The 26695-nt window shown below is 50.5% G+C and overlaps 8 protein-coding genes across 8 annotated transcripts; 5 read left to right on the top strand and 3 right to left on the bottom strand.

Moving 5' to 3' along the window:
- Window positions 1-22: 22 nt before the first annotated feature.
- Window positions 23-2328, bottom strand: ASPVEDRAFT_183466 (coatomer subunit delta). Its single transcript, XM_040808909.1, has 4 exons — window positions 2203-2328; window positions 1700-2143; window positions 1450-1646; window positions 23-1382 (listed from the first exon to the last, which is right to left on the bottom strand). Exons 1-4 carry the CDS (start codon window positions 2203-2205, stop codon window positions 476-478), a joined length of 1551 nt encoding a protein of 516 aa, XP_040662894.1. The 5' UTR covers window positions 2206-2328; the 3' UTR covers window positions 23-475.
- A 324-nt stretch (window positions 2329-2652) lies between these two features.
- Window positions 2653-5114, top strand: ASPVEDRAFT_49183 (uncharacterized protein; the record flags this gene model as incomplete). Its single annotated transcript, XM_040814129.1, has 2 exons — window positions 2653-3801; window positions 3858-5114. The coding sequence occupies 2 exons, from the start codon at window positions 2653-2655 to the stop codon at window positions 5112-5114; spliced, it is 2406 nt and encodes an 801-aa protein (XP_040662895.1).
- Window positions 5115-7684: 2570 nt separating this feature from the next.
- Window positions 7685-9334, top strand: ASPVEDRAFT_49184 (DUF803 domain membrane protein; the record flags this gene model as incomplete). The annotated part of the gene is made up of 8 exons (XM_040814130.1): window positions 7685-7698; window positions 7778-7821; window positions 7876-7901; window positions 7991-8081; window positions 8137-8227; window positions 8290-8450; window positions 8514-8805; window positions 8857-9334. The coding sequence occupies 8 exons, from the start codon at window positions 7685-7687 to the stop codon at window positions 9332-9334; spliced, it is 1197 nt and encodes a 398-aa protein (XP_040662896.1).
- An 842-nt stretch (window positions 9335-10176) lies between these two features.
- Window positions 10177-13221, top strand: ASPVEDRAFT_119061 (SacI domain protein; the record flags this gene model as incomplete). Its single annotated transcript, XM_040805666.1, has 3 exons — window positions 10177-10390; window positions 10478-11244; window positions 11308-13221. 3 exons carry the CDS (start codon window positions 10177-10179, stop codon window positions 13219-13221), a joined length of 2895 nt encoding a protein of 964 aa, XP_040662897.1.
- An 847-nt stretch (window positions 13222-14068) lies between these two features.
- ASPVEDRAFT_121093 (putative importin beta-2 subunit) lies at window positions 14069-17162 on the top strand (the record flags this gene model as incomplete). The annotated part of the gene is made up of 3 exons (XM_040805855.1): window positions 14069-14170; window positions 14386-16998; window positions 17061-17162. The coding sequence occupies 3 exons, from the start codon at window positions 14069-14071 to the stop codon at window positions 17160-17162; spliced, it is 2817 nt and encodes a 938-aa protein (XP_040662898.1).
- A 654-nt stretch (window positions 17163-17816) lies between these two features.
- On the bottom strand, window positions 17817-18910 carry ASPVEDRAFT_78872 (putative 26S proteasome-associated ubiquitin C-terminal hydrolase; the record flags this gene model as incomplete). Its single annotated transcript, XM_040816615.1, has 3 exons — window positions 17817-18627; window positions 18710-18804; window positions 18869-18910. The coding sequence occupies 3 exons, from the start codon at window positions 18908-18910 to the stop codon at window positions 17817-17819; spliced, it is 948 nt and encodes a 315-aa protein (XP_040662899.1).
- Window positions 18911-19101: 191 nt separating this feature from the next.
- Window positions 19102-19897, top strand: ASPVEDRAFT_36528 (uncharacterized protein). The gene has a single exon (XM_040811225.1). It carries the CDS (start codon window positions 19283-19285, stop codon window positions 19550-19552), a length of 270 nt encoding a protein of 89 aa, XP_040662900.1. The 5' UTR covers window positions 19102-19282; the 3' UTR covers window positions 19553-19897.
- Window positions 19898-20742: 845 nt separating this feature from the next.
- ASPVEDRAFT_24112 (putative C6 transcription factor RosA-like) lies at window positions 20743-22520 on the bottom strand (the record flags this gene model as incomplete). The annotated part of the gene is made up of 3 exons (XM_040809629.1): window positions 20743-22006; window positions 22055-22357; window positions 22411-22520. 3 exons carry the CDS (start codon window positions 22518-22520, stop codon window positions 20743-20745), a joined length of 1677 nt encoding a protein of 558 aa, XP_040662901.1.
- Between the last annotated feature and the right edge of the window lie 4175 nt (window positions 22521-26695).

The following is a 26695-nucleotide window of genomic DNA, read 5'->3' on the forward strand; positions in this document are numbered from 1 at the left end:
AAGCATACCTAAAGAGCGAAGAGGGGCCTTCAAAATTTGAAGAAATGTTACTTATTTTGCTGCGCTAAAAAAAGATGATAGTTAGAGAGTGGATAAAAGATAATGGCATGTTGTATGCAGTGCCCTGGTCAATGAGTGGCGCCAATTTTCTTCCTGAAAGGTGAATAGAATGAGGATGGGAGAAGGCAAGAGCAACCCCTCAAAAGCAATGGAGTATAAGCAACAGTGCAACGTAAAATGACATGCTACGCCATAATGTACTCGAAACAGCGAGATCTCTGATCGGACGATGGGAGTGCTAATTGAAGACGCTTTGGAGATGCTTGGAAAAAGATCGCAGGTCTGGATTGAAAATATATCATTTGGTCAAAAGGGGTTGCTAGCAGAATCTAGAATAACTCGCAATAAGTTGTTTCGTACACAGAAAGGGTCGCCCGATCATCATTAATAGTTTGGGTTATACCCATAAACCAATTTATTCAATAAGATATCCTTCTGCGACGCTCTTGACGTCCTTGGAATACCCAGTGCTTTCCCCCTCCTCTATGAGGGAAATGTCTGAGACGTCGACCTCGACAAACGGGTTTGTCTTCGAGAATCGCACTGTCATCGGGAAAAACTCATTTTCATCATCGCCTGTAGATTCGAACTCGAAGCTGCCAGACGCATTTTCCTCATCCACATTTCCAATGTTCCAGTCAAGACTGTCTCCCGAGACTTCGTAAACAGCGTCGAAGCTTGACACAGCTGGCTCACTCGCGCCGTACGGGATGGTGACGACAACATCACGGAGACTGTCAGAGCCTGTGAGCTCATACTCGACGGTAACTGTGGTTGAGTCGGAGCCTTTGTTGACCCAAACCGTAAATGTGATGGGTAGAACATCTGCATTGTCAGAGCCCGCACCCGCAACTCGCCAGCGAAGAACGCCGATTGAGTTATTAGCCGGGAACCTCTTCGAAGTATCCTTTAGTTGAATGACAGAAGAGTTGCTGAAGACAGCCTTGTCGACATTTGGGTGAGTGCGAAACTGCGCACCGTGGGTCGGGTTTGCGAGAAGGTCAAGTTTAAGTTTTGTGAATGCAGGGTCGCTAATACGGAGCTGGAGATCACCCTTCACTTCAAAGGATTTAAGTGCACCTTCACGAGTGAGCGCAGCGGAAATGGTCTCTGCAATGGTAATGTGAATTGGCTCCCGACCCGCGGAGAGTGAAGGGCGAGCGGAAGACACTCTGTCGGCAACTGGCGTCGCCGCTTGGGGTGTAACCAGGGGGCTTGACTCTTCAGCCTCCGGCCCCAAATCACCCCGGACCTTCTCATATATATCGGTAGCCTTTGACTTTTTACCGAGCTGCATTCCTTTTCCACGCGTAGGCAACGGTCTGATAGAATAGAAAGAATTAACAATTAGATAACGTCAGCAGTCAAGGAGGCGTAGTCAAAACATACTTGGCGAAGGCCTTTTTCTTCTCCGCTTCATAGCTGTCATAGGTGTCGGGTACAGCAGGGCGCGAAGGGGGCGTGTAGACAGGATAGGACGGGGTTCGGGGAGCGATGCTGCGTGAATTGCGAGCCGCCTCTTTTCGTTGCATCTCCAGTTGCTTGGCCTTTCTTTTGCGTTCTTCGCTTGCTTCGAGCTCTTTGTTCTGCAAGCAGTCAGCATTCCCTCCGAGCGCGATTCGGCCGTCAGGTTATATACCCTTTCAATGATTTCTTGAATTCTCTCCTCGTGACTCTCCATCTCCAGGAATGTTTTGATCTGAGAGAGCGACAGGTTCTCCCTATACCCGAGGGTCACCAACTCGTCGTATGCGCTGAGCAATTCGAACGCATTGCGCAGGATTTCCCGCTCGTCCAAGCTCTTGCAAATACTGGTAGTAACTTGAGCGAAGAGATGAAGGCTGTCAATATCTTGCAGGATATTCGATTGGCGGTTTGTAATCAGGACGATGTATAGCTCGTCGAGGGGTTGGTAGACGAAGCGGACATTGTCTTGCTCAACGGTTGTGTGCTGGGTACCGGAATCCGCGAGCTTTGGGAACGACGCGAGTAAAGCCTCAATTCTAGAGCGGGCAATTTCCCGGAACTGGCGCGAGAGGACTGCTTTGCCCCCGCGGGTGCATATTGACGCTGCGAGGACGACCTTGATTGTGCGGATTGGTGAGCAGGACTGGTCAGGTTCAAGGGGGCGGGCACGCATACCATGGTCAGTAACTTTCAGAGACGAGGTTCGGTAAAGCAATTGCAGCTCAGATAGAACCAGCAATGAAGGAGGGAGGGTGAGGCAGGACTTGTTTTGCCGGGAAGGCCAGATAACGGAGATATTCAGACCATCGGCGGCGGAGGTCTGGCTTGCTGTTCTCTTCGGGCCCCTGTTGGTCCGTGCACCCACTCGCTTACTACTCCTTGTGAACTTGCCCGAAACACGTCCGTTTCCAGCTTGCCGCCTCCTGTGAACAAAGCCATCACTTACCTCCGCCACACCTGGGGAGACCTGCTTTATTTTAATTCTCTCCTCACTAATAACCAAATCATTTTCATTTCTGTGAATATTCTGAGTAAGCTTGTCTTTACGGCACTACCAACACATGTTGGGCTGGAGCGCCACTCAAAACTTTCAACGCGCCCTTTTAAAAACCTTCATTCCGGGCCATGACAACCACATCGCCCTTCCCGTTTTCCACCATGGAGGTCCCTTTGATGGATGACACAATGGAGATGGCCTCACCGTACCAGGGCCCCGCCGATGATTTCGAAATTGATATCGATGTTATGGAGGATCAGGCTTCGAATCCAGACAGAGACATGACAGCTGATGAATACATGGATAATGGCGAAAACCAAGGGCAAGATGGAATCCCCGATGAGGATATGGTTGACGATGTAGCCGAGCCATCCATGACCGACGCCGATTACTACCCCGAAACGAACCAGAACATCGACATGCAGTATGAAGAAGAGAATGCGGACGAGGAAGGAAAGATATACGAGGCGGAAATGTTAGAAGATGACTACGATGAAGACCTCGATGGCCCCGTCCCGGAACATGAACAAAAGGGCTCTGAGGTACCTGCATCCATTGAAGAACATGCGAAGATTGAAGAAGCCCAAAGAGCCAGTCCAACGCAAAAACAACTGGCCGATGATAATAACAACGTCAATACCGAATCGCACCCTGAGGAGGAAACGCAAACTGTGGACACGACCCAACCCAAGTTACAGCCTGAGCCTGAGCCTGAGCAGACTGCCGACAACCTGGTCGATGAACAATTGGCCGAAAAGGCGGCGACGGACCACGTGGAATCCGAGCATCCCGAGGAAAGCGCCAGGAATACTAATGAAACAGAGCAAACAGAGAAAGCAGAAAAACAGGTCGAGCCGCAAACGATACGTAACAACGATCAGCAAGAGGCCCCTGAGGAGTTGCAGAACCCCCAGGACAATGACAAAGGCTCAGACGAGGCTCAGCCGTCTAAGGATGACCTTGGCAAAGCGGATGTAGAATTAAGAGAGGAGCAGCGAGTCTCCGAGTCCAATGATCAGGAACCCGAACAAGACCGCGGTTCAACGCAAAGTTCGCACCTTCATCCGGTCAAAGTTTACTATCAAGACAACGAGATTTCGCTTTTTCCTCCAAGGGAAGGCGATTCCTCGGAAACCTTCTTCCTAGAAGATGAGGGTCTTGCGTATGAGTCCTTTGGAAAGTTGCTTATGGCTTGCCGTGAAGTCCTTCAAAACCACATAAATGAGAATGAGGTGCTAGTCATCGATATCGAAGCCCTCAACTTTCAACTAACAGAGGTAAGCTATCCAAACCACTGGGTTCTCTTATCATTTGCTAACAGAACTACCTTTAGGACTCGCTCGAGACACAAAAAGTTTCGCTGAAACAATTTGTAGACGTGTATCTGCATTTTTGCCACAATGATGGCATTGAAGAACCAGAAGCCCTATATCTTACACTTAGTACTAAACTAACTGCTGCTGCGGAACTGTCGGATCTTTTGCTAGCTGCAAGTGAGGGGAAAGGATTATCTGAGATCCAGTCGTGGGAAGTTTACCCCGATGCAGATGGTGTTTCCGCGGAATACGAAGAGACAGCCCAAGAACAATACCAGGAGGAACCCCAGCGCGCCTTGGATAATGAAGACAAAGAGGAAGGCTCGGTAGAGCCCGAATTACAGTCTACATCTCATTCACAGGATGCACCTAATGACGAGCAAGATGGTGCCGGATCCCAGGAAACTGAACAGATTGAGCACACTGAAACCGGCGAGGTTGTTCATAACGGCCCTAATGCCGAAGATCGTCCTGAGTCACCACACTCTCCTCATCATTCAGAGGAACAGAAAACCGAATCCACCAGTACTCTCGAGCCGTTGCCCCCAGCCAATGCGGCTGAGAGAGAACAAAATCCAGAAGTTTCTGAGAGCCCTTATGATGAAGAGAACTATGAGGATGAGTATCATGAAGATGAGTACCTTGAGGGAGATGAACCCGATGACGTGGCCCATCCCAGTTATATTTTAGAGGGGCCTGAAGGGGACGCAGCGGATTCAACAGAGACATATCCGGAAGAATACACCGGCCCAGAAGCAGAATATCACGAGCAACCGCCATCCATGGAGGAGACGCAACCTGATGCTTCCCAAAATAATGGTGGTGTCGCCGCCGATGATGCTGAAGGTCAGGATAGCCACGAAGTAGCTGCCGAGTCCTCTCTGGATGAAGATCCCTTGAATCAGTCCCACAAAACCCAACATGTGGAAGGTGACTCACTAGGCGTGACAGAAGACCTAAAAAGCCCTCACGATGACACGGAGCCTGTTGAACAGCTGGCAGAAGTCGACGATGTAATTGAGCAGGGTGAAGTTGGTGAAACCGCCGAAAATGCTCTTTCTACACCTGCGGGAAACGATGAGGGCGCCGACTTACCCTTTGAAGATGAAGATTACTTGGACCTCGGAATCGAAGATGACCTTGGCGACTTTGATGAAGAACGAGAGGGTGCCTCTACGAGTCACGCCGCTGGAAAGCGTCTTCGTGAGCCTGACGACGAATTCGACGTGCCCGAAAGTTCAAACCAAGAAGTCAAGCGCCCCCGCTCGTCATGAGTTGTCTGATAACATCCCACCTCGTCCCTTCCCGTTTTCACGTACATCTAGCGGGTCTTCAAGATTCCGGTTGGGCTACCTCCAAGAATATCCAACCCCAGCATCGATTCATGCTGGCCATGAAATTCGAGCCGCGCTTCCGAGTGGTATTTCTGGGCTTCAGAAATAACCGCAGGAATCGCACCTCAACCGTTTTAAATTGATCTAGGTACGTATTTATTAACCAACCTCCGTCTGATCATCAGGGAGTGTACTTTCTAGGTGCTCCCCGATTTACCATTCGCCGTGGGCATCCAAGCCGCGACTTGCAGCTATAGGTTTGTGCCACCAGCCTCTCTGATGATTTAGACTCTTTATCGTGCTCCCCCCCCGGTTTCTTTCCCCTTTATGAACTTTCTTGATTTTCTCCCTCTTCCGGTTTCGATTCTCCCAGTCCTTGTTTAGTGTTAGCGATACCTCGGGAAATAGTTTGGCGTTCTGGTGGTGTTTACGGAGTACTCGATACAAATTCATCCTATCGCAGACGTTTTCCTCAACCTTCATCAACTGCAAGAGGGGAAGACGATCGCCTCGCTGTATAATACGTGTGTGGATTAAAAGACGTGTGGGGGATGGAGAGTCCTCGTTACTATGATGGCTACTATCGAGTGGACCATAGGAGAGGCTGTTGTGATTGTATTATATGGCGGTCGATAGAGTGAATACTACTGCAGATTACTTTTGCAAATATTTTTCCAGTACTCTATTACCTATAGGACTACGTACGTAGTGGCGACCTTAACATAGTAGACCCGATCGGAGAAGCCTGGAATATGGGTCACACCATATACTCTTTGGTCCGCGGCAGACGTTTCTACAACAATGTGAAAATTCGCGGTAAAGCATAAGGATCAAAGGTAAAAAAAAGGTTGCCTACTATTCGAGCCACCACTCCATTGGCATACCTTTTCTGGGAGTCTCAGGTACAACTCGTGGCCGGTGGCGAAACTTCTTTTACAGAAACCTGGGAAGGTTGCGAATTTCTATATGTAGTAAAGGAGTTTCCTACAGTACTAAGCGCCGGAAGAGGCGCTGTATGCTGTACTTGTATTTGATACAGGTTAGGGACAAAGCCTGCTATATACTGCATCTTCAAGCAGGGAGGACATGAGTATTGGCTAAATAAAGGGATTTGAACACCTTAAGCTAACAATTTACCATCGATCGAGAAAGCGTACAGAATCCAGCCCTTGCTGGCCGATTTCACCGCGGTTGCGACGCCTGGGCAGTTCGAGACAGCTCGGCGGTAAGCTATACACTAGACAGGAGCATTAGAGTAAGTAAGTTGCTCAGGTATTTGATAAATGAGCAGAGGAGTAAACTGGAGTAAATCTGAAACTTCTAGCAGCGTGGTTCGAAGAGAAGTATCCTTGGCTCGGGGCGTTCGATCACCACGATCACCAAGTCCAACCGGATCGTAATTCGAATTTATGAGGACGCTTCAGACCAGGTATGCATCGGACGACGGCATCAACGGCATAAACCGGGGCATAAACTGGGGGGCATTGCTCAGCCTCGCCGAGAGGCCGGACCTACAGCTATTCTCAGTTTTGAACTGAAACGCCGATCGTTCAACTTGGCCGAACTTGGCCTTTTCAAGGGGTCCTCCACATAATAAAACATGCCTGAGACAAGAATGGCCACCTTGCCCTTGATTTCCTCCAGGGAGCACCAAATAGCCCAGCTACCCAGGGCAGTGAATGCAGTGGCTACCAATAGTTACTTGTTTGTAAAAGTGACCGGCCACAGTACCAAGTCGTAGATTGTGAGAGACGGAGCGCAGAAGCATCAAAGATTGACCTCAACGGGCCAGACTGGCAGACTGCTATTCTTGTCGCTGGGCCTGGTCCTGGCTTGGGTCGGCATCGAAAGCGGCCTTGTTACTTATTAGTCGTGCAACCCTCCAGTTTGCCAGATGACCTTTGGCCTCTTGAAACTTGCCCTTCACACGCCCTTCATTCGGCCCTTGTCCACTCGTTTGTCCTTCTTTTTCACCTGCTCGCTCTCTCTCTGTTTTTGCACCCGCAGACGTTATTCCTCAGTCCCAACCTTCGTTGTCTCTTCGTTGTCTGTTACTCTTCTGATCGCCAGTGACATACTTGGTTTGCCGCTTCGTTCGCTTGGGCCACTTACGCGTCCAGATCCAGTCCCAGCAAACCCCACCGCACGAGTGCAGCAGCAACAGGCCCGGCCGCAGCCAGCCTCCGAATCGACCTCCATCGAGATCGGTCCTCTAATCAATAACTCGCTTGCCATCCCGCCATCTGTCCCATTCTTCCAGGCTGCAGGGTCTTCAGCCGCTCCATTCTTTTCGACTGCTGCCCTTGTTTCGCGACCTTCCGTCTTCATTCCGACCGGTATTCCTGTATTTGTGTTGGTGCATTCTGGGCCCTCGACAACTCGCCGACCAGGCCCGCTCACTATCTTCCTTGCGATCGCTCACGAACGCTTTTGCCTTCCTTCGTTCGAATAACTGCTAGAGTTGGAGCCCTTTCACCAGGAGGAGCAATCGCTCCTTGAGTACAACAAACATGATTTCAGAAAAGTACGCCCGTCGCATCGCCTCTTCCTGCTCAATCCCTGCCTAAGGCGACCGCATTCTAACCGGATGATTCGGACAACAGGTATATCGGCCTTTTACTGGCCATTCTATCCACGATGGCCATTGGTATGGCTCTACCTTCTCTATTCCATTACTTGCGCAGCACTGACCAGTCCCAAGGCACAAGTTTTGTCATCACGAAAATAGTGCGTATATACCAGATCTCGCCCTTCCTTTCCTCCGACTATCAATGCCTACGTTCGGCCAGGATAAACAACTGACTAATTCCGCACAGGGTTTAAATCATGCGACAGAACGACACGGATTTGAAGGAGAAGGGTTTTCATATCTGAAGAGTCCGACGTGGTGGGCCGGAGTCAGTATCTGTATGGAAACAATCATTGCTGTCAGACCGAAGATCGACATCTAACAAGGTCGCAGTGGCTATCGGAGAAGCCGCCAACTTCGCCGCATATGCATTCGCTCCCGCTATTTTGGTTACACCGTTGGGTGCGCTAAGTGTCCTAATCGGGTGAGTTGCGATTATTTGTCCTACTAATTCGAATGGCCTGGCAAATTGCTAACCCCTTCAAGCGCCGTTCTAGGGTCCTATTTCCTCAAAGAAAGACTTGGTGTCCTGGGGAAGCTGGGCTGTGCCATGTGTTTACTGGGCTCAGTCGTGATTGTTTTACATGCGCCACCGGACCAGCCAGTCGAGACGATTGATGAGATTTTGCACTATGCGCTTCAACCTGGTACGCCTCAGCGCCGGATATATCACGAAATGGAATTCTGACTCTTTGCTTCTTTGATTCTAGGCTTTCTGCTCTATTGCCTTGCCGTCGCTATATTTGCCACCCTGATGATCTACCGAGTCGCACCATTATATGGGAAGAGGAACCCCTTAATCTACATCTCGATCTGCTCCACCGTTGGCTCCGTCTCTGTCATGTCCGTAAAGGCTTTCGGAATTGCCTTGAAACTTAGTCTAGGAGGTCACAACCAGTTCAGTCATGCGTCAACATACGTTTTCCTCATCGTCACGGTTTTCTGCATTCTCACACAGATGAACTATTTCAACAAAGCCTTGAACGAGTTCTCGACCTCGATGTGAGTAGCTCTGTTCAAAAATAGAGCCGATCTAGCTAACAGGCTCCACAGTGTCAATCCCTTGTATTATGTCACATTTACGACCGCCACGCTCTGCGCCTCCTTCATCCTATTTAAAGGATTCAACACAACCGATGCCGTCAACACTATTTCACTACTCTGCGGCTTCCTTATTATCTTCTCCGGAGTATATCTCTTGAACATCTCGCGACATGACCCAGACGGGCAACTGCTCAACTCGAAATTTGATGAAGAAGGGGTCCCCACGGATGGTATCGCAGGGTTCCAAACGCGTCGATCAATGCAGGCGCGCAGGAGCCACGAACCACACCGCCGCAGCTCCTCCAGCATCGCCTTCATGAACGGCCATGGTGATCGTGAAGGACTCATCCACTCTTACGATGTCGAGAACCAAAATATTGGCTTATCGGAACTGGCCGAGGAGAGTGACGGGGAGCCCGGCCCTACCTACAAAAGCCAGGAGGTAGACCAGACGTCGCAGCAACGGAAGAAACACGACGATCTATAGTAGACTACGACCTACGATTTCACAGCTGTCTTGCTTGCTGGCTGTGCTAGCTTATTTACGACAGGTTATTATGCCATCTCTTTTTTGTGTTCGTTTTCCATACTCCCTGTTTCAATTCTCTATATCCGCCGTCACAACCGATGCTTGTTGATTGTATCGGGCTGGAGACTATGTACTTTTATCTTCTCGCCATGGCAGAAGAAGCTTATGACCAGAATCCAGAATAGCGGCCGAGTCACGCCTTTTTGGCCGGAATACGGCGATATGTTTGGTATGACTTTACCTTTGATTGGGCAAAAACGCAGGCGTTAGTGCTTGCGGTAAGGATTTGAATTGTATATACCTATGCATTACAGTCGATTTTGAAATAGATTCCAAGCGAAGTTTTGTCTATGTTCTCTGGGCCTATGTCATAGTAACCGCATAACTCGGGACGCGGGCTGTTTATTGATTTTAACGGGATAAATGAGGCTCATTAACATCCAGCCGATAATTGTTGAGATTAAACTGTGATAAGGGCATTGGACATGCGCAATAAAAGGACTATGTCCGTAACCTGATCTCCGATTTCCTGCAGAAGGATCAGGAGCGGAGTGGGGGAATGACACAAGACGGCCTCATGTGAACTGCAAACAGCACCCGGCCGTTACGATCATTTCCAAGTTTGAGCCCAACATCGCCTGGGCGCGGCAGCAATGTATACAAGTATATCGATGACCATATATTATCATTCTTTTACCTGATTAGATTTTAACCTGACAGCCGGAGGCGTCTACCCCCCACCGAAGCGAAATTCTCACCGAGGTAGCAACCGCTGGGCTGCCCAGTGGAATGCAGACAACATGCCTAGCCTGCTACGCAAGGTAGTCATCATCGCAGCGGTCGATGGGCTCATCCTACAGTCCCCAGGGAATGGCCTGCGCTACAATGGCAATGGCGAGTCCTCGTCGATTCGCATTGACTACAAAACGAATCGCATCTCGTCCCTCCTAAACCCCGCACCAGATCCAAGTGAGAGGAAAGATTCCACGGCCTTGGAAAGCTACGGCATTGTTGGTGAGTAGATACCCGTCTACCGCGGCGATTAGATGACAACAGGAAAGCAATCAATATAGTTGGAGATTCTAATTTATGGATATGCAGGCCTTCTTTCCGTTGCGTCATACTCGTTCCTCATCACGATCACGCAGCGCCATCAAGTTGCCCAGATTCAAGGCAAGCCCATCTACTCTATCGCGAATGTCGCCGTTATCCCCACATCCTCTCACGAAGATGCCAGTCGCGCGATAACGCAAGCAAAGGAGAGCATCCTGCAAGGTGAAGAAGAGAATGACGACAGTGACACAGCATCCGAGGATGCAGACGTATCCGAAGCAGAGAGCGATGGCGCAGACACAGAAGTCAACACAGCACCAGTCTCGCCAGTCCGGGAAGCGCGCCCCGCCGGTACCGACGGCATCAGCAGCAATATCACCGAGAATATGGTTGGTAAAAGGCTGCGGTTCGGCCGCTTTGCGGCGAACTGGCTGTCGCGTAAGGCGATGGGGTTGCCTGGACTCGGTACTGCGGAGTTGAACACGGATGATGCCGTGGGTATACCGCTGGTGGAATTTAAGGACAACGACACTGCTGCGGCGAGATCATCGGCTGCTGTGAATACGGAGTCTGTTGTTACTCCTCCATCTGCGAATGATGACGAGACCCCGACCTCGGAGAGCGAAGTAAACACGGAGCCGCCTACGGCGACCAAACCGATTGAGTTGCTACCAAAGTTGCTGCGGTATACAAAGTTAATCTTCTCGTCGCGCAACTTTTTTTTCTCGTATGATTATGACCTCACGAGACCCGTTAGCGCTCAACCGCCGGCCTCGAATGGGCAACTGCCGCTGTACAAGTATACGGATGAACTGGTGCGTGAAGGGACTCCCTTTTTTTGCTTTTGGTATATCTAATCTTACCCATGGTTTCTTTAGTACTTCTGGAACCAAAAGCTTATGGTTCCATTCGTGACAGCGGGTGCAAATCATGTCGTCTTACCACTTATACAGGGATTCGTCGGCCAAAGCGAATTCACAGTTGCCGCAAAGTCAGATCCCGCAGCTTCTTCTGAGGCAGAGCCTGCGGAGGCATGCATTTTGGGCGAGAAAGAAGAAGCGCAGGAAATACGCGCAGATGGTGAGAAACGAAATTTCTTGCTTACTTTGATCTCCCGCCGGTCAGTCAAGCGACCAGGCCTGCGATATCTACGCCGTGGAGTAGACGACGACGGCAATACCGCCAATACCGTGGAGACGGAGCAGATTCTCTCGGTCCCAGACTGGGAACCTTCCCATAATGTCTACTCTTACCTTCAGTTACGAGGCTCTATTCCGTTATACTTCTCGCAGTCACCGTACTCCTTCAAGCCAGTTCCTGTTCTCCATCATTCGACTGAAACGAATCAACTTGCATTTGAGCGGCATTTCCGCACTATAAGCCGGCGTTATGGAAAGATACAAGCTGTTTCTCTCATCGACAAACGCCCTCCTGAGGTGAAAATCGGGGAGCAGTACGAGAAATATGCTGAAGAACTGAATAAGTCCGGCGGCATTGACGGCACCCCACTTGGATTCGAATGGTTCGATTTTCACAATGAATGCCGGGGTATGAAATTCGAAAACGTGAGCCGGCTTGTCGATAGGCTCTCAGACACCCTGGGTGAGTTCGAAGGTATCGTGGTAAACAACGGCACTGTTCTTCAAAACCAGCTGGGGATCGTGCGGACCAACTGCATGGACTGCCTTGACCGAACGGGTGTCGCACAATGCGCCTTTGCACAACGGGCTTTAGAGCACGAGCTGAAGGAGGAAGGAATCGATATTGATCTAGGTGGTGACTCCTCGACCGCGTGGTTTAACATTCTGTGGGCAGACAACGGAGATGCCATCTCTAAGCAGTATTCTTCAACAGCGGCGCTGAAGGGCGATTATACAAGGACCAGAAAAAGGGACTACCGTGGGGCTCTGAATGACTTCGGGCTGACGTTGTCTCGGTACTTTAACAACATTGTCAACGATTACTTCTCGCAGGCGTGCGTTGACTACCTTTTGGGCAATGTCTCGACCCAGGTGTTCCAAGAGTTTGCAACGGAGTTACAAACAGCGGATCCCGGTATTTCAGTCCAGAAGCTCAGACAGAACGCCATTGACACAAGTTGTCGAATTGTGATCAGCGACCAGTCCGAGGAGTTCTTGGGCGGGTGGACCATGTTGACACCCCGGCAGCCAAATACACTTAGAACACTGCCATTTGAGGAATCAGTTCTACTTCTCACTGATGCGGCTGTCTACAGCTGCCGTTTTGATTGGAATATAGACAAGGTACTGTCGTTCGAGCGGATCGACCTACGCTCAATCTCACGTATGAACTACGGCACATACATAACATCGACTCTAACAGAGGCACAATCCGACGAACAACGCAATGTCGGCCTGGTAATCGAGTTCCGTGAAGGTGACAACAACGCCCTCCGAGTGAACACACGCTCTCTCCAGAGCGAGGTCGACCCGAAAGCGCTAGACAACCAATGGGACATGGCCTCATGGTTTACGGGGTCGCAGCGTGTAAAAACACGCGTTATGGCATTCAAGGCCCTTCCACTGTCGAATTCGGTCACTCAAACACAGCGCAGGAATAGCGTAACGATGGGCGAGACAGACTGGGTTCGGACTATCTGTGAGGAAATCGAGCGAGCCATGAGAGCGGGCGAGACGACGACACAAGCGGATGCCGAGCCACAACGTTCTGTTATAGAATCGTCTGAGATCATCTCACTGGCTGAGGCGAAGAAGCGAACGGGCCTTTTGGAGTATTTGGTGCACGACATTAAGAAGATGGTCTGGGCTTAAGCCTGGATACTTGCCATTTGTGGGGACATAACAAAGACAACGGCGTCTTTGGAGGTTGAGGGAGTTGGGGTTATATAGTTTAGATATACGAGACTTATACGGAGATTATCCGCGCATTAATTTCATTACCATGATCATTTCGATGACTCTCTTAAGACATAAGTGGTGGTAATATCTGGTGCTGCGATTAATTGGGTTGGAATTCATGCCACCAGAATTGGCCTTCGGGGTGTTTTGCTACTGTATTTATCGTACTGGCTGGACAAAGAGGGTACCTTGTAGCATTTCGAATCCATGACACAGCTGGGTAGAGAAGTAGAGTGAATGATTATTTCTAATAACTCGACAGACAGGGGGCCTTTCCCAATTTGAGGAATAATCGCCTGGCGTTGTGCTTACTCCAGAATCTGCCCTAAAAGTCTGACTTGGTCTTTGCTGTAATTTGTGTAATCTTGTATTGGTTTACAACGCTGAACATTCCTTACTTTTCTTTGATACTCGACTGGCTGGGAGATTTGCATCGCATCTGGTGGCAAGAGTCTTTTTTGTTGACTCACTGTTTATTCCCTGCCATTTAATATTTAGACTGGTTAATATCCAAGCCTGCCCCAAAGCGTGCGGAAGCATATTGTTGGTTGGTTCTGGGGAAGGGTTGGAGCCAACTGAAAGTTCCCACCTCAGCGGGGTTTCTGGGCCTACACAATTGCCCGTCCACCACCTCCTCCCATCTCTTGCGAGCTTCTCTCTCCCCTCCCCTCCTTCTCCTCCCTATTTTTGCATCTCTTTCCCAGTATTGGGATTCAATTGTTACCGGTTGAATCCGCCGCTTCTTTTATATTTTTTCACCATGGAGTGGCAGCCTCAGGAGGAGCCACTGGGGCAGCTGGCCTACTGCCTCAGGGATTCATTGAATTCTTACAACAGCGCCGCCCAGAAGCAGGCCGAACAGGTATGTCGCGCATTCGTATTTAATTCAAACTGCTCTACTTTTCTCCACATGACGTTTGGATGTATCATTTCAAATTGCACTTTGCTTTCATATCAAGCTTGCCCCCGTCTGCAATTGTATTCTTTTTTTTTTTTTTTTTGCCCCTGCGCCTTCGTCTGTCTGGAAATTTTTCTTCGATACCATGACTGACGTGAGAGCACCTCCAACCATGACAGATGCTAGAACAAGCGACCTCATCGCCAGACTATGTCAACTATATCACCTACCTCTTCTGCACGCCGCAGAAGCCCGCCGTCTTGAATTTGCAAGCGGCGGAGTACGACATGGTCCGTTTCGCCGCGGCGATGAACCTCAAGATGAAGATCCACGTCGCATACAACACAATCCCCCAGGATTCCCTCACCTATATCCGATCAGCCACCCTCATCGGCCTCCGGGATAACAACGCCCAGGTGCGGAACTCCGCCGGTATCGTGATAACGGAGTTGATCTCAAAGGCGGGGCTATTGGCGTGGCCCGAGGTGCTTCATGAGCTGTTGAACCTGGTTGAAAGCCCTTCCGGAGATGCAGCTACAACAACCCGAGAAGCCGCCATGTCGGCCTTGTTCAAGGTCTGCGAGGATAACCGCCGGATCCTCGAGCGGGACTACAATGGGCAGTGCCCCCTTGACGTGATCATCCCGAAGCTATTGTCGTTCAGCTCCATCGAGAGCTTCCGAATTCGGGAATCGGCGCTGAAGGCTGTCCTAATCTTCCTCCCGCACCGACCTAAGGTTCTTCTCGCGCAGATGGATGTATTTCTGTCGCAGCTGTTCCAGCTGTCTAACGACTCGTCGTTGGAAGTACAGCGTACGGTGTGCCAGGCTTTTGCACAACTTGTAGACTTTGCTCCGGAGAAGCTCATTCCTCATATGGAAGGGCTGGTCAACTATATTATCATGCAGCAACAGAGTCAAATCGACCCGGAACTGAACCTCGATGCTGCGGAGTTCTGGCTGGTTGCGGGTGAGCAGGCTGCCCTACAACAGCCTTTGGCTCCGCATATGCCAAAGATTGTACCGGTGCTACTTCAGAGCATGGTATACGATGAGGAGGAAGCCATCCGGCTAGCAGGCGAGGGCGACGACGCCGACGTGGAGGACCGCGAAGAAGATCTGAAACCGCAGTTTGCTAGGTCGAAGGCCGGTCGCTTAGATACTACCAAGAACGCCGGACAGCAGAATGGTGATGCGCAGGCAGCACCACAGGAAGAGGATGATGACCTCAGCGAAGGTGAAATTGAGGACTCTGAGTTCGGGGATGACCCCGAAGATGAGTGGACACTGCGCAAGTGCTCCGCCGCTGCGTTGGATGTCTTCTCGAATGTCTACCATGAACCTATCTTTGAAGTCATCCTACCTTATCTCAAGGAAACCCTTCGTCACGAACAATGGGTGCAGCGGGAGGCCGCTGTTTTGACTCTCGGTGCGGTAGCGGATGGTTGTATGGACGCAGTTACTCCCCACCTTCCTGAACTTGTTCCATACCTGATTTCACTGCTCAACGACTCGCAACCTGTGGTTCGGCAGATCACCTGCTGGTGTCTTGGACGCTATTCCGAATGGGCTTCTCACATTACCGAGCCGTCCGAGCGTGCTCGCTTCTTCGAGCCCATGATGGAGGGCATCCTCCGCCGGATGCTTGACGGAAACAAAAAGGTCCAAGAGGCCGCTGCATCTGCCTTTGCCAGCTTGGAAGAGAAGTCTGATGCCAACTTGATCCCATACTGTGAACCCATTCTCCGCCAGTTCGTGCTGTGCTTTGGCAAGTACAAGGACCGCAACATGTATATTCTCTACGACTGTGTGCAAACCCTGGCCGAGTGCGTCATGGGTGAACTAGCCAAGCCTCAGCTCGTCGATATCCTCATGCCCGCCCTCATCGACCGCTATAATAAGGTGTCTGACCAGTCCCGAGAGCTCTTCCCGCTGCTAGAATGTCTTGGATATGTGACCGCGGCATACGGCGACGCATTCGCCCCCTTCGCACCTCCACTTTTCCAGCGGTGCATTAAGATCATCTACGAGAACCTGCAGGAATACATGAACTCTGTGAACAACCACACCATCGACGAACCGGACAAGGATTTCTTGGTTACCAGTTTGGACCTACTGAGCGCGATCATCCAGGCGATCGATCCAAACAAGAGCGGAGAACTGGTCGCCAACTCGCAGCCGCGGTTTTTCGACCTGCTCTGCTTCTGCATGCAAGATCCTAACTACGAGGTGCGACAGTCGTCCTACGCTCTGCTCGGCGACTGTGCTATCAACATCTTCCCTCAGCTAGACCAATTCACCAACGAGATCGTGCCCATCCTCATCAAACAGCTAGATCTCGACCTGATCCGTGACGACGACCGGCACACTGGCTTCAGCGTGCTAAACAATGCATGCTGGTCCTGCGGCGAGATCGCCGTGAATGAAAAGGCCGCGCTCGCCCCCTACGCAGAGAAGCTATACCACGGGCTTATCTCCATCATCAATAACGAGGAGATCATCGACTCGGTCAACGAGAATGCCGCTATGGCGCTGGGTCGTTTAGGCATCTGCTGCTCAGACCAGCTTGCGCCGCGGTTGGCAGAGTACGCCGGCGTGTTTCTGAAGTCGATGAGCAGAATCGATTTCACGCGGGAAAAGGCATCCGCTTTCCTGGGATTCAACCAGGTCGTTATGAAGAATCCGGCAGCTATGGAGTCATCTCTCGGTGGATACTTCCAAGCTATTGCTGCTTTCCCGGGCAAGTCGCTTCACCAGGATGAATACCAGGATATCCAAAGTTCATTCCAACAGGTACTGTCGAATCATTGTTTCCAGCCATCCTTCTTTTTCACCTTTTACTAACAACAATGCAGGTCCTGCAAGGTTACAAAAATATGATACCCGATTTCGATTCGTTCATGACCCGGCTTCCCCCGCCTGTCGCGCAGAAGCTCCGCTCTGTATATCAGATTTAGATTCATTCATTTTATGAGCAGCATTTTTGTTATGGGATCTGGCGAAGGGCGTATAAAATCATCATCTTGTTTTCCACCCCCTTTTATCTTATTTCTCTTTTTTTTTTTTATTTATTTATTTACTGCTTAATGGCATTGCGGTCCGGTCTGAGTGCATATAAGAACGAGCAGGCAGCAGGGAGACGTGATATGCAAAACACTTTAAAAAGAGATGGAAAGCGAGGGAATAATATGCCGATATATGAATGAGAGACGACGCGTAATGGCCGCCTTATGATGATGATTTGTATACTGCGTTAGATAGACTAGGTAGCATATTAGGTAGATTTCCACAGCGGTCTCTTTATTTATTTTTACTTATTTTATTTTTTTATGTCGTTTCATTTATCTGCTTGCAAAAATGCATGGCATGGATGGATGGCTTCGTGGTTTCTATTATGACTTTACCTTCTCTTTATTTTTATTCTGCCATTTCAGGTATTTCATCGTGTCACTAATGAGTAGAGTGGTGTTGTTGGAGTACCGAAAAAAAAAAAGAATTCATAATGATTTCGTCCACGGTGGCAGATTGCAGATGCCCTAACAATCTACTGGAGTATCATACAGTTTCATGCTTCCAATCTAGAAGAGAAGAACTCAAAAGGCGAGACAAAGTTAACGTCTCAACCTCTTCGCCGTCTCCCCCTCAGCCCTCTTCACCCACGCATCAATAGCGCCCTCTCCCTCCGCCTCCTTCCCGCCAACAACGCCCTTCAGAACCTCCCCAATAAAGCCGACGAAATTGCTCCTACGTAGCGAATTCTCCCAAGCCCACCCAGCGCGCTTCCTCTCCTCGGTCCGCAACGCTTCAACATCACCAAGCTCGCCCGCCCGAATCCTCAAATCCTTCACAACAGCCATAAGATTAAACCTTGTCTCGGTCTCGGGGTACCGCGCAATGCGTCGCTGCAGCACCTCAATCACCTTCTCTGGGAACGTCTCCGCATCACAAGATCCATGCGAGATCGGCGCCGGCTGGAGCCCGTCCAGCTCGTACAGCTTCCCGTTCACGGGCGTGTAGGCGATGAAGTGGTATACGTCTCCTTCCTCGTCTTCGTTCTGGGGACGGCTGGTCTCGTCGACGAAGGGGCTGGCCTTGGCGAAGGCATTGTGAGCGGTGCGGATTGCTTCGGAGTTTGAGAGGGCTTCGCCGCGGAGGTCGGAGGGGAAGCCTGTGGTGAAGTCCTTGAAGGAGGAGAGCTCCGGGCCGAGAGAGATTGGGGTCTGGTGGTTTTCGGGGGCGGGGGTGTCGTGGTTTAGGAGGACGGAGAGGATGGCTTGGGTGCCGCAGGCGTTTTGGATTGTTTGGTTTGCGAAGAAGAAGGTTTCTGGGAGGTTGGTTGCGGGGGACCCATCTTGGGTTTGGGTGTTGCTGGTTGCGGGGGCGCGGAGGTATTTGAAGAGGAAGATGACGCCGTAGACTGTTCTGTTGGGTAAGGCGGTGTTGTGTTAGCTGTGGAAGCTGGGGCTGTATGGGATGAGAGTGTAGATGAGCTTATATATCATACCCTAGTGAGCGTATCGTGTCGGGATCGAGAGAGATCAGCTCTTCAAACTGGACGCCCTTGACGCCGAGGTTCTCGACAAGAGAGGTGAAAACACCCTAAAAGGAAACATTTAGCTTATCGTCTAGATTAAACCCACAGGGTAAGCTGTATTAAAAATACCTCGTCTGATTCGATCGTGCTCCAACCAGCTGCGTCGGCCATTGTATAGTTCTTCTGAGACAGCTCGGAACACAAGATTGTTTCTGCGTTGATGTGATGACATTGATTGAAGCAGCTACTGTTTGCTATGTTTGCCAATGATACAAAATGTCTAAACCATCCAAACTGAGCAAACCTGCCAAACAGCCCAAACCCAACCGTGGAAAACAAATCCGCTAGCCCCGTCAAGGCTAGGCCAGTGCTAATCTAATCAGGCTAGCGGCATATCTAAATCCGGAATAGCGGCAGATGCCGAATACGAGGGTTCCCAGGAGGGTTAGACTGAAGGGCATGAGGGCGGCCCACCGGCCCCACCAATCTTTGTGCTGTCCGGCTTAGTTCATCCTGCGTCAGTGCCCGTGCCAATCTCTCGAGATGTCTGGGTGCTGGCTGCTGGCTCCATGTGGGACTGGTCTGAATTGTGAGGTTGGCTATACTCGTCTTGGCCCGTGGGAAATGGGATCATCTGCGAGGTGTCTGAATCCGATGACTCGAGTCGGTACCAGCTTTGACGGGGAGGATGACTCTTTGAGGAGCACACTCATGAGTTCAGCTGCACGGGGGTTGCCGTGGGGAAGGCAGCAGCGAGTTACCTGGTTGTTCTTCCCATCTCCTCGGAGAGATATTACCGAGGCAGGTCAGTGAACAATAACAATGTTGTTGATGGACAAAACCAGCCTCCCCTCATTCCCACGTTTGTTAGCCGTTTCAGCCCCTCACTCCTACGGAGTACAGGTATGTTGACAGTCGACAGTCGCACGCGAAACAGCAGAAGAATGCCCGAACGCTGAAATGCAGGAACACGCTGATCTCCCTCGTAAATTCTTCAGTATCCTAGCCAGGATTCTATAATTATCTCCCATGCATCCATCCATGACCCATCGCATCCATGCGCTCGGTGTCACATCATACCCTGGCTTCGGGGAATCGCGATATCCTCCTCCCCGCGATTGCTCGGGCCTTCGCCTATGAGGTGGGTGGTGCCAGCCGTGGAGAATGGAAGAATACAGGCTAGTACTAGTCATGAAGACCCTGTTTGCCCGCCAAGCAAGCGGAGAGAGGACATTAACTTCCGACTCTCATGATCTTCAAACCACAAACTCCTGTTGCATTATCCGTCTCTCCCGCGCAAACCCATTATTTCATTACTATTACTATTATTATTATTATTATTATTATTATTATTGTCAATGCTCGAGTGGAAAAAGAGAAAAACCAGGACGCCGCGACCCGACGATCAGATTAAGCTCGTTTCAGGCCTCCCTGTGGGAACGTGGCCGTCGATCCCATTCGAGGGTTTGATCTCTAATCTATTTATAACTTCAAGGTTCAGCGACCTCGCACTTCTCGAAATCAAGGCACTCAGGAATAATTCTTCCGATGTCACATTCTTCTGCTTTAGTCTGTTTGACCTAGAGTACTAGTAATGGACGGACTGTTTGAGAAAAGATGAAAGATGGGAGTCATCGTTATTTGTTAATGTTAAATGTTGAGTGGGTTTCTGAGAGTATCCAGACATGCAAAATCATTTCCACATTTCCAGCCTAACGCCAGGTTAAAAAAAGAATATTGGGTATATCGCACATTGCCTTCTCCGGTCATTTCGTTTCGGAGTTCCTCCACTGTTCTGTTCTGTTCTCTGGTGTTTACGCCAGATCATTTCATCCAAAGATTTGACCCTGCTTCGGGGCATAGAATAAAAAAAAAAAATGAACAAAAAATGCCACTGGGAAGTCAATCCCAACCCTTCTATCGCCATAATCCAATGCAATTCCAAGCTCAACCTGAATGCCTTTTGTAAAATTCAAAATAGGAAAACAAAAAAAAAAAAAGAGTTACGCGCAAACACTTCCAGGCCAGACAGACTCTGGAGTGCTATAATCGCCAACAGAATGGTGATCTTCGTAGAGCTCCAAAGAACTCAACCCTAGGCCTCCATCCACCCGAGAAACAGGTGCACACACCATATCTTCTAGATATGCTGGTGGATAGGAGGAATCGGAGGGAGCCTCCCGGGTATCCGAGAGAAGTTGAGGAGAGGGGTAGAGGCTCGCAGAGCCTGGCGCCGTCACATACGACGCGGAAACTTCAAATGGCGAGCTCGCAATCGTCACCGCCGGGGGAGACTGGAGTGGTGGGGTATACGGTGTGTAAGAAGCGGAAACGGAAGAAGGAGAGGACGATCCTGCTAGACGGAAGTCTTGCATGGGTTGAAACGGACTTGTCGGCGGCGGAGAGTAGTACTCAACAGAGGCCCGTGGGGACCACTGTAGACGAGCCCGGTATCTGGCGGCGAGATGTCGAGGGAGATCCATGATGGACATGGCAAGGTGGACATCAGGATTGTATGGAGCTGTTGCATTTCGGGCGTAGATAGTGCGGTAGATTTCTTCGATTGGTCCCACGGACATCGGCCCCAGGTAGGCGCCTCCTAGGTCGGGGAACAGGCTATCAAGAGCCACGCTGACACCAAAGAACTGGGCCAGGATAGCCAAGGCGCCGATGTCTCCGTCGCCTCCCCGCAACATTGCCGGTGGAAGCCAAAACAACCATTGTCGTAAGGGCTGAACGCGTTCGAAGGCCTGTTCTGGAGTTAAAGGGATATCACGCTGGAACTGGCGCACAAAATCGAGTAATTCTCCGAGCCGCCGGTAGTGCTCGTGGTTGTGGGCGACCCGCTTCTGGACGGTCTGAAGAGTGATAATGGTGTGTTCGAGGCTAGCGAGATCCTCGTCCTGGAATTGGAAGCCACTACCTGCTAAGTATCGTTGGTTCTCTAGGAACATTGCAAGCTCGGATTCCTGTTTCCACATGTGGGGCATCGAGTCGAGGACGGTTGTTACCCCTTGCTGCAAAGAGGCCCAGCTGGGCCACTCACTGTCTTGCCACGACAGCAAGATTGAGGCAACAAGGACGCCATCCGAGTTATCCCTCGAGAAGTTGCCAATTGCGTTTTGAAGTCCTTGGATAGCGGTGCCTCGGTGGTGGAATGCAAGCTGTTTTGTTTCCTGGTTCCGCGTGATCCAAGCAAGATGTCCCGCTGAGAGCGTTAAGATGGAGCTCATCACAAAGTCGTTGGAGATGGCAATCGACAGGAAGCTGTACCGTCAGTCAAGGCACCCTCATAATGATACAGGTGGTACTTACAGTGGCATCTTCTGGGCCCAGATAGTGCAACTACTGAGCCCTCGGCGGTGAAGATCGATAGAAAGCCCAATGATGTGATGGATGAGACGGAGGTCGGTTCTTGATAGCTTGCTCCAGCAATTGCGCGGGAAGTGCATGAGTTCAGGGAACGGTGGGAGCCCGGTGAGGTGCCAGTTCTTGATCTCCACTTCGATCTCTGCGGACATGAGAAGGTCAGGGACTTTCCGGACAGAGGTCGACTCGTCATGCACGGTAGCGACATCCATGTAGTCACAACGGCAGTTGTGCTTGGTGCAGTTGCGACTGTTTTTAGTTAGCAAAACACCTCTCGCAGACTCGCATCGTGGGGAGCATACCATTGAGGGAAGGTCTCGTCGCAACGAATATGGCGCCGCTTGCAGGTCTTGCAACCGTAGCGGGACTTAGTGTGGCTCTTGCGAGGGGGACCACCGCCAGGACCAGCCATTTTGAAGTATATAAGGAGGGTGAGGTGAGGTGATGTAAGGTTAAGGTAAGGTAAGGAAGGAAGGTATATAGTAAGGAATGCGCGTTGATAAGAAGGAAGGGACAGGATAGAAGTCAACTACCCAGGACAGTAGAATAGTAGAGAAGATAGAAGGACGCTGAGGGGCGTTGAGGTTGGTTGTTAGGGCAGGAGGACGTGAACCGAGAGGAGGGTGGAGGGGATATTTATTTAGAAGCGCATGGACTGGAGGGAGGGTCCAGTGGCCCACGAGAGCGAGGTGAAGAATGCAGCGTCCAAAAATAACCACGAGCCGCAGAGCTCAGGCAGCTTGGAGTGGAGGCGGAAGAAGAGAGTGGGAGAGAGGGAGGAGGCAAGATGAAGCAAGTGGTGAGGAATGCACGTGGGAATACGAGAAAACGGCAGCCAGCAGTTATTTTTATAGCGAGATTTGCAGCAGGAACTCAGGAAGTGGAGGACAGTGAGGACTGCAGAGTATTAAATAAAGTAAAAGTACAGCATTCCTCTCATCGACGGAAAATAAAAGGTTACTGGGGTTAGGGGCAGTTTGGGTGCTGGAGTGGAGGGGGAGCTAAATTTAAAAAAAAAAATAAAATAAAATAAAATAAAATAAAATAAAATAAAAAGAAATTGCCCAAAAGGAAATAAAAGAGGAATTACAACAAGAGTCACTTTAATTTCAACCCCCCCAAAACCAGAAACAGAAGGGGAAAAAGCAAACTCGGAACTAGTCGACACTGGAGGCTTTGGAGAAGATGGAGAGACGCCACAAAACGCCCAGTCACTGGTGGCCGGTGGGAACTGGAAAGGCCCGCTTAACAGGCTGGATCGCGGATTCAATCTGATTGTGTCCATGAACGAGAACGAGCCCGAGAATTGCGGCAATGGGAGAGCACTGCAGGATCCTGGGCGTCACCCTCCATCAGGGCCCTCGAACAGGCAGCCCGACGCAGGACTGGGCAGGCCGCAGACTGGGGCAGAGCTGGAAATGCGACCGCGATGGAGGGCTGGCGATTGGCACGTCGAGTGCACAGGGAACATGGGCAAGCAGACCAGTTTTGAGCCTCTTCACCCCAGATTCCTTTTATTTTATTTTTCGGATTTCCATTCTTGTTCGCGCGACTGAAGTAGCCCCGATAGTGCCATTGCAGGCATTCTCTAGCGGGCGCACTAGCAGTTCTTATTAATAATGATTGACACGGTCGTTCTCTGTCACTTAACGTTATCTCGTCCCGCTCCCAACTGAGTGGGACGTTCTCTTGCTTGTGCCGTCAGGATTCAGCCCGGATCTGAGTTTCACCCCTTTCTGCTCCCACAAAGTAGACAAAACAATAATCAGCCCGTGCGGTGATAGGCATCAGATGTAACCATCAGCGCAAGCGAGGTATCACAGCAGCCCTCCTTGTGCTTGTCCTGTTCGCAAGCTCTGGGACGAGCGACTCCGTGCCGAAACTCTGGGTCTCCAACCCTCATCGGTATTCCTGAGCCCAGTAGTCAGTCTAGCTAGGAATGGCAGGATTCATCGATCCAATGAAACTGCCCTTGATTTGACTCATGGGTCTGTTGATGGATCAGATCCTCTCAACTCTGTTTCCGCCAAGGCTCTGTCTGACACTGTCCTCGACGGGCGCCGAGAATCATCAACCACAGATGGTCGAAACTCTCACTCTCCTCTCCAACGGAAATGGAAATTGGTTTGGAGGCGAATAAAAAAAAGTGGCAAGCAAGTTAAGCAATCTTCAAGAAAAGAAAAACAGCGGTGCGACCTTGGGTGGGGAGAGCGAAGAGCAACGACGTCTCCATACCAAGCCCAACGGTGCTTTTCGATCTTTTGGTTCATCGGGCAGGGTCGGCCGACAACGACAAGCCAGGTTTTGGCTCGGTTCTGGCTGCGGACAAGGCGTCTTGATGCGCCTCCCCAGGCTCCCTTGGAAGTCGTCGCGAGTCATCCAAGAATCAACGCCTCAAGGGGGAACAGTAAGCATCATGTCCTGCTTGTCGGCTTGTTTCGATGCTGCCTCGTCCTCGTTTTTCTGCCTAGTGTGCACAAAGCCAAGGTAGAGGGGATGATACCTTTTGACAACATCGAGTTTGACGTCTAAGTTACCGAATTGGGGGTCCGTCTCTCAGACCGAGCTAGACCCTGTCAATCCTCCTATTCACGATTTAAGCCCGCCATCGTCACTGATAATCCCAGATCTTGCCTCTTCCAGTCAAGCTGATCGTTCGAACAACCAAGGATTTCCGGTAAGATCATCTTTAGGCGAAGGAAGCTTCGGACCTCTGACATGCGCCGGAGTTTGGTGTGTCGTTTGAGGGCGTCGATACCCTTGTCATACATATTGTTCTTGTCGGGCAGTCCAAGCAGCTATTGCTAATACTTAGTTATCATCGGCTTGTCTCAGTCAATCGGGATCGCAGAACTCAAGATTGCCCCGCAAGGCAGACTCGGTGATTGACTTTGAGTGCCCGGTCCGCAGAGGTCAAAAATACCACAAATACCAGAAAGCACGCGGAAGACTGAAAAATCTTGGGAATGGCACTAAGGCGTGGAGCTCCTCATAGCCCTGTGGGCTTGCAAGTCGCAACCTTAAAGGCTAAAGCGTACTCGGGCTAGGGAGCTCAGGGCAAGCCTCCCCCTCTGAAGATTATGGACCGTCCATTCAGATGCCAGACAACCCAAGAAATGGATGCCGTCCAGACTCAAAAGTAATGGCGCATTCTTTGGTTGCACGATCCAGGCACCGTTTTTATCCGAAACTGCGGAGGAATGGCGCTCACCGAGAAAACAAGAAGGCGGGAGAAGCCCAACTCGGCCTTGAAATATTCAATCGTCCCAGAAACGATCGGCCTAGACCAAGTTTCTTTTCCCTACGACCCGGATTATGGTTGAAACCCTCGCTTTGCATGTATTTATTGGACCAATACTCCTAATGTTGACTCTGTTTCCACAGTCTTTGCATTTCCCAAGCTGCATTTGTTGCAACTCCAATTGAATCAACCATCAACCATGGAGGCCAGCCAAGACATGGGGCATGACCTCATGGGTGTTGAGCACGTCCCGAAATAAAATGCGCATCAGCTTGGCAAGTACATTGCTGGTCCCGTCTTGGTTAGGTTGGGCCCAAACCAGCCTTTTAATTGGGTCGTGCGGGAGCCGAAGACCCTTCGTGTGATGCTAATTTCTTTCCCTCATTCTCGCTCGGAATGACAGCGAGGGGCACAAGGTGAACCACCAGCCAAGCCAGCAGATGGTGGTAACGTGTCAGTGTTTACTGGTCGCTCGTCCTCGCGATGTTTTCTGCGGCTGAGAAATGAGCCCGATGAGGCGGGGCTTAATGAGCCCGGCACCGCGGTTGGTCCACATGGGCTAATATAATTGCATGCAGATTCACCTCCGCTAGCCCGCTTGGTGTTTCGTGGTGAACAGACCAGTTGCGTCGAGGGCTGCTGCAAGGTGTTGCAAGGGTCAGCCGCAGGGAGGAATGGGACGACGCAGATGGCGGTCTCTTGGTTCGGAAAATGACAGTTCTCTCCCTGGCGAGAAGGCTGTCACCGACTCACCAATTTGGCGAGATTAGATTGTGAAACATCAAACAACAATCAACAAACCCGATCTCTGCTAGTCTCGCTAAATATTATCATAATAGGAAATTGAAGACAGGGATTCTTGGCACTTTTCATGACACTGGATAGGTCGATTATTGGGGGCGGAAGAGAAAAAAAAAAGAAAGATACCAGCAGATCAGTGCTCGACGCGATCTGGGACTACTGAATGAGCCAGACGGGAAACCTTTTGACAGGAAGGAGTTCTCCATTCAGACAACAGTGTCATTCCTCAACACCGATCACGACCGATGGAACAGCCAAACTGGGCACCTCCTGGCGAATAGGGAGCATTGTTCTTTCCTCGGTCCCCAAGCCAAACAAACCTATCCGGAGATGCGGACCGGGCCCCAGGATTCAACGCACGTTCAAGAACAGCGGACATTTGAAAGATGAAGCCTTGCCTGGTTTGGTTAGTGGCATCACTTTCAAAGACAAAGGGTCAAGGCACCATCACTCGGATGGGCTCGCTGGTTACTGCCAAATCGGTAAAAGGAGACATTCACAGGCCACAGCTGCATGCATGAAGTTGCACAGCAGCAGGCCTGCCA

Source organism: Aspergillus versicolor (genome assembly GCF_001890125.1).
Source record: "Aspergillus versicolor CBS 583.65 unplaced genomic scaffold ASPVEscaffold_1, whole genome shotgun sequence".
Lineage (NCBI taxonomy): Eukaryota > Fungi > Ascomycota > Eurotiomycetes > Eurotiales > Aspergillaceae > Aspergillus > Aspergillus versicolor.

Bases quoted from the DNA above. Each gene is read 5' to 3' on its own strand.
- ASPVEDRAFT_36528 (XM_040811225.1), top strand. From the start codon at position 19,283: ATGTCTGGGTGCTGGCTGCTGGCTCCATGTGGGACTGGTCTGAATTGT.
- ASPVEDRAFT_183466 (XM_040808909.1), bottom strand. The intron at 1,647-1,699 runs GTATATAACCTG...GACTGCTTGCAG, and splicing joins TTCAAGAAATCATTGAAAGG to AACAAAGAGCTCGAAGCAAG. The intron at 1,383-1,449 runs GTATGTTTTGAC...CTATTCTATCAG, and splicing joins AAGAAAAAGGCCTTCGCCAA to ACCGTTGCCTACGCGTGGAA.